At 36.9% G+C, this 13,803-nt stretch overlaps 1 protein-coding gene across 17 annotated transcripts in view; it reads right to left on the reverse strand.

The window, feature by feature from the left end:
- PAM (peptidylglycine alpha-amidating monooxygenase) overlaps positions 1–13,803 on the reverse strand; it is a 123,590-nt gene that overhangs the window by 54,366 nt on the left and 55,421 nt on the right. For all 17 annotated transcript variants that reach the window (XR_007200716.1, XM_048290505.1, XM_048290513.1 and 14 more), the window contains exons 4-5: positions 11,469–11,526; positions 4,452–4,539 (exon numbers count right to left, since the gene is read on the reverse strand). Coding sequence is in view for 16 of the 17 variants with exons in the window: in XM_048290505.1 (XP_048146462.1) it covers positions 4,452–4,539; positions 11,469–11,526 (146 nt within the window). In the remaining variant the exon portion in view is untranslated. The remainder of the gene's footprint in view (positions 1–4,451; positions 4,540–11,468; positions 11,527–13,803) is intronic.

A 13,803-nucleotide genomic window follows, 5' to 3' on the forward strand; every position in this document is an offset into this window, starting at 1 on the left:
TATACCACAGTATTTCTAAGAACACATTAATTAGGAAAAAACCTGTGCAGGTTGTTTTCAAACTGTCTTCCTGAGATGCTACCAGAATGGAGGGGGAAGACAGCAGGGGACAAAGATGAAATACAGACACTGCTCTTTCATTTTGTTTAAAAAATGGTCAACTCTCGCATTTAGCCATCAATTATAATCTTGAAACATCAAGTTTTCAGGAAAAAACAAACCTAGAGGAGATTGCAAAGAAGAGATAAGATAAACAGATTGAAATGCAGGGAGCTACTAAAACGTAAAAATTTAACAAACAAAAAATCACTGAAAGTCATAGCTTCTTTACATACAAAAATGAGATTCTAAACAGAATGAGCGACACAGAGTACCTTAAAAATGGATTACAGCTGCATATTACTCAATCTTGTTCTAAAAACTGATTTTGACTCAAAATTTGGGATTGAGGCGGGTAGGGGAGAGCTTACTGACTACTTCTTGGATCTTTGCGGTTTTTGCAAACTCTCCTGGACTTCCCAAAGACATTCTCCCCAATCTTGGGTCAGTTCAAAAACTGTTTTCATTAATGGCACTGGGGTTTTGACTGATTACCTAGACTGAAAGTAAAATATTTCACTATGTCAGCAAGACCACTATTTGGCTATCCCTTCAGAATATTTGCATTGGTTATGGTAAAAAATAACTTCTTTTATTTCTTTCTCTATTATACTGTACTCCTCAGCACTAACTAAGGCTTTAAAAAAAGGGTAATTGAGGTGACTGAGTAAGACAAATCATCATTTTTATCTCTTGAATGTTGCAGACCATTCTAGGGCAGTGGCAATGGTAAGAAACTACACCCAAAAATACAATTCTTTCTGCTGTCCCCACTTTCCCCCATGCAACGAAATAGAAGTCCTTCACTGAACCAGTCATGACATCTTTTGCAACCTCTACTGAGCTATTGATGTCAAGGGCTTCCAGAACCATTCTTTCCTGCCAACAGAAACAGCTAGTCTGATAGAAGCATTACTGGGTTGTCATCTATGACCTGTACTTATACATCCATTTGTGTTAGATAACTATTTAAAGTTGCCATGCCTGATCTCAAAATACAGGCTCTGTCTATGAATCAGCTCATTCATGAGAGTTTATTTCAGTGTTAGGTTTGACACAGCACAAGACCTGTCTTGCCAGGAGACCCACAAATTCTGAATAATTCAACATTTTCTTTTAAAGCATTCAAGTGCATTCCTGATTATCTACAGAGAATCTTAACTTTCGATCAATCAGTTCAGGCATGTTATTTCAATTTCAACACAGTTTGTCAGCTCAGGCAAAACTTGTCATTGCGGCTGAACTGGTTTTAGATTAATTGTGATCAAGGAATGGAAGCAGCTACACCATTTTTTTAGTGCACTGAGCAACACCTGAGGCAATGAGCCCTGGGAAACCAATTTTTTTTTTTTTCCTGTGGAAAGGCCTGTGTATTTCAAGAAGAGAGAATAACATTTAGGATTTGTTCAGATAAAAATTCTACCACATTGCAGTGAAAGATGAAACCAGCACAGCTTCCATACAATTTGACAGCCTTTATGAAGGCCAGGGACATTTGCAGGAATAGTGTCAAATTATAAAGGGCAGCAGGCCAGATGGGCATCACAGATTTTGGCTTAGTGCTGCTATGGCGAAAGGGCAGCTAACCCCAACAGAGTCATCTGGATGCTTCTCATTCCTCCTCACTCAAAACTGGCCTGAATGAAACATCACACCTCAGGAAAACTAATTTTGACCTTGCATTCTGAATGTTCCTAACAGCCTATTTTTCCATAATAAAACTAATCCACATCATGACGGTAAGAGAAGTAGCTCTTGACTTGCAAAAGCATATGTAACTAATATTGCCAGAACTTTGAAAAAGAAACTAAGAGACAAAAAGATCTATGTGGCGTACCTTAATCTAATAAAAGCTGGCTCTGTAAAGATGTTGACCACGTAAAAAGTAAGGATCCTTGCTAAAGAAGCCTTACAGCAGCCTGCTCAAACAACCATTCTTTCCCTACTAGATGGAAGAGCAAGAGAAGTCATCACTTGTGAGCCTTCAGGTAACAAAAGGAACAGCAAATAATCAAACAAAATGAACAACAATAAAAACCAGTAACATACAGTCATCAGAATTACTTTAACAAAATCAGGTTAGAACTCTCTAGCACTCTTTAGTCTATTTTATGTAGAAAACACGTGATCATCTTTCTAGCCTGCAAATAACTGTGGGCAGAGCAAGATAAAAAGCTGCAAACTGCTGCAAAACCAGGGATGTGAAATGATGAGACGCTGAATGAAGAGCTTTCATTTTGAGAATGCAAAGCAAACACAAAACCTCAGAAACTACACATTAAAAAAAAGGCAAGATCTCATCAAAACCTGCATATGAAAAATTGGAAATAGTAGATTTAAACACAACACTATTGTATTGGGTCTGGCTAAGATGGAGTTAATTTTCCCCACAGCAACCCTCATGGTGCTGGGCTCTGGGCTTTGCATGAGGAGCTAGAAAGGTGTTGATAACACACCAGTGTTTGGGAAAGGTCTTAGTAGAGGCCACAGCCAGGCCAGCTGACCCAAACTGACCAAAGGGATGTTCCATACCATATTATATCCACTCAACAATAAAAGGTAGAAGAGAGGAGAAAGGAGGAGAAATACATATTTGTTATTTATTACATTTGTCTTCCAGAGCAGCCATTACTTGTGCTGAAGTCCTGCTTCCTGGAAAGCGGCTTGGTCATGGGAAGTAGAGAACAAAATACTTTGTTCTCCTCTGCCTCTGCAGAACCTTTGCTTTTGCTTTATTAAACTACCTTTATTTTGACTCACGAGTTTTTTTCCATCCTGATGAGGAGTGGGGGGATAGAGCAGCTTGGTGGGAATCTGGTGTCCAGCCAAGCTCAATCCAGCACAACTAAGTATTTTGTCATTTGACAGGTAGGTGTTAACTACAGCAATCAAGAACAAAAGCAACATTAGCTGCCACATGGCACAGGCTGCCATTGGTGAGTCTTCTTCCTGCTGGGAGGAGTGAAGGTACAGCCAGGGAGCTCAAACTACCTGAACCCTAGACTCAAAACAGGGATTTGAGTCTGATTCAGTTTTGAAGAACTTAGGGTTTTGGCTTTGGATCCCTCTCTTCTACAAACTCAGAACATCAGTTAGATGTGACTCGGGCATTGTCTCATAACTTCATCTCAACACAAGCTCCTGATCAATCTGTAACAACATAGTTTTATCATGTACAAATTATTCCAACGCTCTAATAAAACTACTTCCAGAAATATGAAAACAGCACAAGTACAATCTACTCAGTTTTAAATAGGACACTCACCTGTTTTTAAAAGGCCAGAATGGAGAAGTTTTATGTTGGTGTATTGTTAACATTAAAGTATTCAAGTGTATTCTATCATATAAGATACAATAAAAAGAACACAGAAAAGCAGTCTACTGGGAAAAGAAATTAATAGAACAGAATAGAAATTCTATGCTTTCCGTTTTACTTTGGTCTGACCTTCTTAAGCATCTACTTTTCTTGCACGACTGTGCAAGATTACAACATTTTCAACATTAGAACTGTTGGTTGACGGGTAAACAGGAGATAAAACTTCTGAGGAAAATTTGTTGTGTATGTTTAAAGCATTAAACAAATCATCTCCCCAAAATACGCATTCAAAATGTTTCGGGGTATTTTTCCTGAAAATATATTATACTATACTATTAGTTCTAAATTCCAGGTTTAGTTACCTTTTTGGTAAATACTTAAAAGATAAATTATGATTACACAACTCTATTAGACCACCTATATAAAAATTGTTCTACAGTTCAGAATAATTCATATAACCTTTGCAGCATCAGCAAAAATACCTCATCTGCTCTCTCATGAAAACCTACAGAAAATTTGCAAAATTACTGAACAGATGATTAACCCTCACCCACCTTCATATTCTCTTCATTTTGCCTCCACAGACCTATTTTAGTGGCATTGGGTGTTTCCCTCTGCTCTCACTGCTTAGTCATTTTGAAGGGCAAGTCAACTACCAAGCCCCTGGATAAGCTTCTTCAGCTTATCCTTTGCTCAGCTTGATTCTGAACATCTGTTACATGACTTCATACAGAGAAAAGCAGCCAACTATAGATGAAGATGAGATTTTTTGGTATTCAATGACACACTGTTTACTATAGCTCCTGCCTCCTCCTTGAAGACAGTCAATTAGTCATGAAGAAAACAGAGGAGATAGTTAAAAAAAAACAAAAACCAGAGCACTTTAAGTGTGGAAAGACTAGATTGTTATACATTTCTTCTTCATTCCAAATTTTCCTACTTTTCCAAGAAATTCTGACACCAGAAAAGGTTTATATGGAAGCAACTAACACCGAAAAAGAGCTGGTTGATAACAAAAGCAAGAAGCAGCTCTTACCAGTAATTTTCGGCAGACGAAGGTTCATTACACCCAAAGAGTAACATGTGATGGACTGTGTCCATGCTGGCATGAGGCTTAAAGTCAACTGAAAAAAAATATGGCAAAACAAGTAAGCTATCCATAATCTCACCGTAGGTTACATAACCAAGATCATCTTGTTCCATTTTTCCCCTGTAATACTACAAAATATGGCAAGTACATCCCCACCCATTGATTTGCCTTCTGCATTCCACTTACACTCTTTCCTTAAATTTTCATTCAACGGCCCTCCTTCTACGCTAAAACACTGTACCTCATTTATTAAGAAAAAGAAACTCTAAGTTCCCAATTAAAACCACTGTATTGCCCACAAAAGTTAAATTTGATACTTAGGTAATATATCAGTGTATCCCAAACCACAACGTCTTACTGTCACCAGTCTAACTGCAATCTACCTTTGAAATCTGCACTTGTGATTTGATAATACTCAACTTCTTTTGTACTTCATAAAAAAAACAAACAAGCAGAAAGTTACAGTTAAGAGCAACTAAATCTTAGGCATTAGTAGTATCTTCTCCCAGTATTCTACCTGGCTTACATTTTTTCTGCATCTTTCTTGGGACAACAGTTTCAAGAAGGGATTATGACTGAGTCTAACTAATACGTCAAACCCTTTGGAACGGAAAACAAGATTTGTTTAAAGTCAGCATGATGTCATTGCCCAAAATTTCTCCCGATTAGAAACTTAGATGTGAATATTCACCTCTCAAATGTCTGTTCTTTATCCTATGCCACATATAAAACACTGGTTTGGTTTCTCAAGTACTTGTGATCCTGTTTAGCATAGTAAAAAGTTTACCAACACCATGGGAGTAATATTGACCATAAATGTATAAAAAAGGTATTTCTAAAAATAAAGCAAGCTACATTCTTTTATTACTAAAAATAAGTCAGATGCAGGGAATGCAATGGTTTTTCACCTTATACTACAGAAGAAGTTCTGAAGACAAATTACTCCTGCCCTTACATGTACACAGACAGTGAGGAGCCTCCATGTAACTGTCTTCTAGCTATTAACATGGGGAGATGGTGAAGCTACAAACCAGTGAAACACTGTTCTGCTCCTGACGTTTACGGCATTACTTGCACTCGGAAGTCAGTATTTTAACACAGAGCTGTGGCAGGTTTCCTGAAATGAATGATGATGTGGGTTATTGTCCCAGTTTCATGGGGGAAAATAAATCAAATAGCTTCCTACCCAATTTCTGGAGCTGAGATATGATGTGGAAAATAAGGAAAACCAGCCAAAAGTTAAGGCACACAAGTCAAGTTTTAGGTTGAAGATACAAGGCACGTGTTCAGACTGTAAGAAAATGAGCATGCCACAGCTGAGGGCTTGATCCGGGAAATAAGAGATGTACCCACATGCACTGGGAAGGTACTTTGAATGATATATATGAATTCAGAAGTACAAAAGTTGCAAGCATGAACGAAGTCTAGAGACCACCTAACATCTTTATTTTGCTATAAGCAAATTCTACTCATTTCATAGATAAAAACCTAATCTGTGTTATGGAGACAATTTCTGTTTTGATGTTTTTATCAGTAACAATTAGTAGTAAAATTACGGTTTATGCTTGCATGGCAGAGGCAACATGTTGCTCTGTGTGGAATTCCTACCTTAGTTTTCAGGTGTTTTGGGTGTTTTAAGCTGCTCTTATCAATTTAAGTGAGAGATTAAATTTCTGAAGGGGTTTATAAGAAGTTCACACGTGAAACTTCATTAACTTTATGGTCAAAATTAGTACCTGTAAAAAACGTACTCTAAGTACCACCTATAAAGACAGCCTTCAATAAAGGTAAAATTGAAAGTTAGGCCTGTTAGCTGCTAAAGCCACCACCTGTCCTGCTGCTTAATACTGTCTCAGTATTTCTTTTTATTTCTCTACCACTGTCCCATTGTGAGTAGTTATTCTAATGAGTGTTTCAGGAAGTCTTTTATTCCCTCCATGTAGTGCCTATTACAATGATATCCTAGAGCACGGACACGACCTTTAAGCACTATTACACAACTTACCACAAATACCTTACTAAATGCTTTTCTTACTAAGAGAAAATAATGCACCAGAGCTAACAAAGCAAAATCAGATTTCTGGAATACACTATTTTAGCTGACATGCCTCATCATTGCTTAAGGAAGCACGGAAAAACCTTACAGTCAGCCTAGCCTATGAGCTTAAGAGAGCTTTGTACAGGTGGTTACAGTATGGTTCCAGTCCAGCTATTTTCGTACCAGCACACCCAGGCATATAACTTTCCAAAGACAAGGTTTAAAGAAACAAACAAACATCTAAAAAATCCTGTGCTGAAAAAGCCGTAGAGATTAATGTGGCATTCAAGACAAATGCAGTACCTGTCACAGAATGAGAAGGTGGCCAGAGTTTGAAGAGACCTTAAAGATAATCTTGTTTCAACCCTCCTGCCGTGGCAGGGACATCTTCCACTAGGCCTGGTTTTCCACTAGGACATCTTCCACTAGGCCTGGAACACTTCCAAGGATGGGGCAACCACAGCTCCTCTGGGCAACCTGTGCCAGGGCCTCAGCACCCTCATAGTAAAGAATTTTCTTCTAATAGCTAATAGACCTACTGTCTTTCCTTTCCCCCTTGTCTTGTCACTCCATGCTCCTGTAAAAAGTCTCTCCCCATCTTTCCTGTGGGCTCCCTTCAGGTACTGGAAGGTCACCCAGAAGCTTTCTCTTCTCCTGAACAATTCCAACTTTCTCAGTCTTTCCCCATAGCAGAGATGCTCCATCCTTCTGGTCATCTTTGTGTCCCTCCTCTGGACTTGCTGCAACAGGCCCATGTCCTTCCTGTGCTGGGAACTGTCACCACCAAAGGCTTAAGAAATATTAAACAAAAGTCGTATTTTCCTAGTTCACAGCCTCCACATTTTACACTAATGAACAGAAGATTACTCAATAGTTAATTTATTTAATGCATGCAGAAGTGATACAAATGACTACTAAAATAACAGTGGCAGTTTTCATACACATACTAAAAATTGAAGTCTGACTTAATTTCTTGATCAAGTACTACTCAGAACTACCAACTCAAAGAAAAACCGGAATGAACAGAACATGACACCAGTTTAAGCTTAACTGTGTGTACTTAAGCTATGTATTTAAAAAAACAACTTCTAAGAAGTTAATCTTAACAAATAACAATTCAATTAAATAAAGTTGATAGTTTGGTTTTTTTTTTTAATATTAGTGTCCTCTCTATCACAGAATTAACTTTAAAGAAATTTATCAAGAATTCAGTGTCTGGAGAGCGGCAAACTAGGGAGACATTAGAAGCCTCCAGTACAGTGAAGACATCATTGCTTGGCAACAGGAATGTTTATACATGCCATAACAGAGTAACAAACCTAGAGCTTCTCAGAGTCATTTACGGATGAAGAGTAATAAACCATCTACGTCAGTCTGTGTTGCTGAACGTAGAAGGCTTAATTTCATTTCTACAGCACAATCAGACAGATAGGGACTTATTGTGAGTCAGTAAGAAAAAGACATTTATTTACTGGTCGCCCATGTGAATGAATGCAAGCAGGTGAAGATGACAGTCAAATTCAGTCAAGTTTTTTGGCTGAGTGGCCTACTGTCAGACTCAATTTTTATGAGTGTCTGTAGAGCACCCTTTAGCTATCTCTTCAGCTTAGTAATGAAAAATCGATTTTTATCAATGCCTGCACCATTAAAGACTCAACTGAGTTTCTGGTTTGGCTACTTATTCATAAACATTAATCAATCGTGATGCAGAAGAAGAAAACCACAATGGTATGTTTTAAAAATGTAACTGGAGCAATACTTTCTTGAAAAATCACATATTAATCTGACTCAGTAATAATGTTTTACATACTAATCTGACAGCCATTTCACTTCACACGAGCAAAAGGCATGTTCCTAACATAAACCATATGTATACCAATCCACCTCACAAAAAACCACTCTCCCTAACCCGATTTGTCAGTATGTACAGCCCTTTGGGACAGAGAAACAACAACTGGTTGAAACAGAAATCTCAGCCTTGACAGTCTGACCCCTCCACTAAAGAACATAATACAGAAAACAGCATCTGCCAAAATATACAGATGCATGCCTGAAAAAGACCCGTAGGGCAAAACCTGCTCTAATTCTCCTGCTAGCTGGAGAAATTTCATTAAGTAAGTTTGATCGATTCCCTCCTCTGATAATGTCTGAGAATTGACTCCAAACAAGTTTGTGAATTCTGGTACAGTATCTCACCAGCTCTGAAGTACAAAGTTATACCCACTGTCCCTGTGCAATCATGAATGTTTACCGGTTTCCTTTAGGAAATAGCAAAATTGAAGTCTGAATTCGAAGTCCTTAAATACAAATTTAATAAAAATAATGAAAAAATGTTACAGAAAAATTTTCTACTTATTAACAAATGTAGTACTGCCCTCATATAACACTAAAAATGAAGCGCTCTCTTCCAATATTCTTCTATTTCTTATATTCTTCTTATATTTCACCAATATGCAACAAAAATATCTTGCTGTGGGTTCCATAACAGAGCCTCCTCTTCTGCAATGTCTTGGAGGTGGGAAGAAACAACAGTAAAAATAGCAAAGCAAAGTAAAAAAAAAGGAATGAATTAGCAAGTCTTGGTGAAACCATGAAGACACTTGGTCATAAAAATGTACTTCTAAACCACAAAAGGAAACAAAACACAAGGCATTTATAGCAAATAAACTGAACTGAGGCAGAACATGTAGCTTTACCAACAAACTGTCTCAGGAACCCAGTTTATTGTTTCAGTTATGTGTATTCATACATCCTCATGTAAAAGCTCTTCAGAACACACACTGTCTTCCCAACACATCATCAACAGCAACCCAGTGACAATTCATATGCTAGTCTTCCATTGTTTTTGTCACAAAGTGAAACAGTATGTTTTAAGGCAACTTAATTACACCTTTTATTGGGAATGCAATGAAGGCAGATTCTACTTAAACCATAAAAATACAGACTCTATCCTTTGAAAAAGAATAAATACTCTGTGTGTCAATCTTCTGTGCTTATTTAAGCAACACAAAATACATGTATGTTCACAACACTTAACAATATCCAAAGCAGTTAAGGAAAAACTTCACCAAGCAGCTAATTTCTTAGGTGATGATGTCTATTGTAAAAACCTCTTTCTTGAAAAGATTTAATTTTCCATCCAGATATTTTATAAGGTAGGTCATTCTACATTCTTTCTGCTCTCTACAACTGGATATAATTGAGTCTACTCTTTCTAATGATCAGGTAACTTCTGCTGATTATGAAGACTCCAATCTGAGTCTTTTCCATGAGGAACACTTTCCAATGATTTTACTGAAGCAAAATGGAACGATCACATGCTTCAGACTGTCCATTTGCCTATTCATTTTGTGTGGAAGTGAAAAAAGAGGAAAAAATCCAATAATTTACTTTTAAAGAATACAAAAATATGAGTTTGTAAGGAATGCTATCTATCATGGGAACACTTTAGTTCACACAACAAGATGGGTTTTTTTATAAATTGCTCATCCAGCTCCTCCTGCTCTTCAAAGCTCTACATGACGACTAGAATGGTTTCTCCATTCAGAGACCTGATTCTGCTTGGTAATGACAGGTATTCAAGAACAGCATTTACTGGAAAGGTGACCAAATCCTGTAAAAATCATGTGAAGAACATATAAACTTTTAGTTTACATCACTTTTAGGTCTTCAGAAAAAAATAAAATGGGTTGCATTACATGACTTGCCTTGAGACTTTGCACAACTTTTAAGCAAATTCTTTCAGTAGATCCTTTTAAGCATACACACCATCAAAAGAAGTTTATGTTCCTTCAACACAAACAACAGAACGAGACATGCAGCAACCTAATAATGAATTAAACTGTGGAAATTTTCAACTCGGTGAAACACTAAATAAAAGCTGCTTGAACAGGAAGTTAGTAGTACTGTCTTTCTATGAATCAACAAAAGTAGAAGAGTCTGTAGAGTTGTAGAAGAGTAGTTTATTTGAGAGTGAACACTCACTCCCTTCTACGTTCATTTTTACTTCTGGGATGATACTCACAAACAAAATGTGAGATCAGATTCTCACCTCTTTACAAAACCGATCTATAGAGAAAGCACTGGAAAAAAATTTACTCATTTTTCTTAGTTACTGTAATACAACATGAAAATCAAAACACAATATTCTACCTTCTGAGGGATTTCCACAAGAAAATCCAAATGGAACAACACTCTCATAATGCACTACATCAAAACTACATGTGAGTCCCACCACGCTTTTATAAAGTGCACATATCCTAAAATGCAACGAAAGTGTAAAGGAAGAAAAAGACTGTTTCCTTTTATACTGTTTATAGCATGTTCTGATAGCTAAACTATCTTCAGCCAAACTAATAAGCCTTCTCTCTCTCTGAACAACTGTATGTTCATGGCAAGGCACAATAAAATTGTTAAGTACCGCAAAGATTTTCTGAACAGATGGTGTTCTTCTGCTGATCTATATGATGACAGCATTTGTAAGGTACTACAGTATTTCCTTCTACTTGTCCACCATCTTATTGATGCCATGTCATAAAAAACCCCAAAAAATAGGAGAGGGTTTGGTTTCTCCTCCAAGTAAAATCCTTCTGCAGCCAACACTGACTGTAAGTGCACAGGATTTACAGCCTGTACCAGCAGGTAAATAGTCTGCTCAGCAGTGCAGAATTAAGTATCCAGCCAAAGACAGAAAGCCAATACTCAGCACCAAATGGGACTCTCTGGTGCTGACTGACAGAGGCATCTGCATGTAGCTCCTTAACTGCTATTACTCATGAATCTCCTCAGATACAGTGTTATCTTGACTCTAAGCAGCTCCATCTAGTTTGTTTATGCATTAGCCATGACAAATGCATTTTGGAAACTCTAACGTCCAAAGATTAAGTTAATATGAGTCAAAGAGAAAAAAGCTAACCAATACTCACCTACATAGGCTTCATCATCCACTGGCAGCGGTATTGACATGCAGAGGTAGGTATCTGACTGTTAAAAGAAAAGAGAACAGAAATTACCTTTAAATTGGGAGAATTTAGAATTAAAGAATAGAAACATAGTATTAAAATTCCCTACACTTTCTGAAGATGAATGTGGGAATACCGAACAAATGAATATACACAATAGGACCATATAGAAAAAACATCACCTACTTTACTGAGATATATGGGCAAAGACAATGTATGATTCGTTTACTACAATAAGAAATAAATTCATTGCCACAATTTATTTACATGTAACAGAGATCAGGCTATACAGTCATCAAAGTGGCTACTAGGTTGATAGGTACACTATTAACTATTTTAAACCTCTTTTTTCTTAAGCCTTTTTTTCCCCCAACTTCTAAGGCTGTTTAAGAAAGGAAATGTATCGTGTACTGGAATTTCACTACACCCATGAACTCAAAATCTGACAGGACTTTCACTTTCATAAGGACATCTAAATAGATTAAGATAAAACTCCTGCTATGAATAACTTCAAACTTAATTTAAAAGAAGACACTGTGAATAGGTGTAAACAATTAAATGCAACTGAGAACAAAGGACAGGTACAACGCTGATAACAATATGTGATTACACAGAGCAGTGATTTGCAGATAAGAAAACATTTTTGGTCTTTTTGCTAGAAGATGGGAAGGGTGAACGGAGGTTAACTGATAAAATTGATGTGAATGACTTTGGGTACGGTCGTTACACGCATTTACAGAGTGAACATATTAAAGCCATTTAGAAATAAAGAAGGAAATATTCTATGTTTTCTATTTAACCTGGGTTCAGAAGAAGATTTCTTTTTTAAAAAAAAAAGCACAACCTAATTTAGGACCTCATACTAAAACTTTGAAAGCCAATGGCAGTAATGCTTCACACTGTAGTAGAAATTAAACAGTTTCCAATGAATGTTCATGTGTGGTACCTGTGCCAAAAGAATGCACAACTAGGTATAGGTAGACTACTCCTAAGTCATGTAAGGGGTTGGTTGCCACTCATGCACCCATAGAGCAATCACAGTTATTAAATGCAAGACAAATCCTGGCCCTCCCACTCCTTCAACATGCCCAGTAACTCATTTTAAAAATGCAGAGTTTTTGGCAACCTTTCCCCCAGCCTTGACAACACAATACACAATGAAGTTTTTTTTTAATAGGAATCTGAACCGACTGATCTCTTCATAGGTTTCCTAGCTGTTCAACTGATGGCTTCTCAGGTAAAATCAGTAACACAGAATTATAAATGTGCACCTGGATGAACTGAGAGCACTTTTCACTCTTTCTGACAGAGAAGTTTAATATTTTGCTGCAGACAAAGAAGATCTTTCTAGAAAGTAGAAACCATATTTCTGTTTTGCACTTGCTGAAACAACACCTCTTGCTTTAAATTACACGTTCCAGAGGGGTTTACCCCAATAACTTGAAAACCTCATTTTCCCTTCACTCCTTTGAGAGTGCTATCTGCAACAATGAGTCATCAACTACTGCAGCACAACATACTGCTCTTTTCAAGCACATGTAGCCCTCTAGAAGAGATGTAGACCTCTTAATGATATATATAATTCCCTGCAACGGCTTACTGCAAAAAGAAAAAAAAAAATCATTTTTTATCTTGCTTAATGAAATTAGATGTGAAAATGACAGTGGAATCTCAATACTTTTATGTGAATCTTAAAAATGCTAATGCTAAGTTGAAAAATCTTAACTGTCTTCACTTTTACTCACTTGGCTCAGTAGAATATAATCTTTAAAGAGTATACCATCATAAATTCATACCTTAGAGAGTAAGGTAATTTCATAACTTAAATAGTACACCATCATAACTTGTTTATAGTAGCTTTCATGGAGTATTTTGAGAGGTAAAAATACGAGGTCAGAAGTACTATGCCTTTTAAAGTGCTTTTTGGTTGTTTTCTGTCAGCTTGCCAAAGTTGCAGCAACGTACAGTTTAATGTAATTAGATTCACTGATGCATCATCTGAGATTTGGTGTAAACTGCAACTCCATGTCTTACTAGCACAGATAGAAATATTTCACATTATAGAACTTCAACAATTCAGTTTATGAAACCATCATTTTACAAATGAAATTAATTCAATGAAAAGATTTTTCTCTCATTTGAGGTTACTTCTTTGTTGCCTACTTTTCTCTGAACATAGATATATATCTATAAAAGTTACCCTGATTTTTTTGTTCATTTTATTTGAGTGACATTGTAGGGAAGGCTTTGTTTTCCTAGATTATTAAAAGAAGAGAAAGTGGCAAAACCTGCAATTCTC

The sequence above is a fragment of the Corvus hawaiiensis genome, chromosome Z (genome assembly GCF_020740725.1).
Source record: "Corvus hawaiiensis isolate bCorHaw1 chromosome Z, bCorHaw1.pri.cur, whole genome shotgun sequence".
Taxonomy (NCBI): domain Eukaryota; kingdom Metazoa; phylum Chordata; class Aves; order Passeriformes; family Corvidae; genus Corvus; species Corvus hawaiiensis.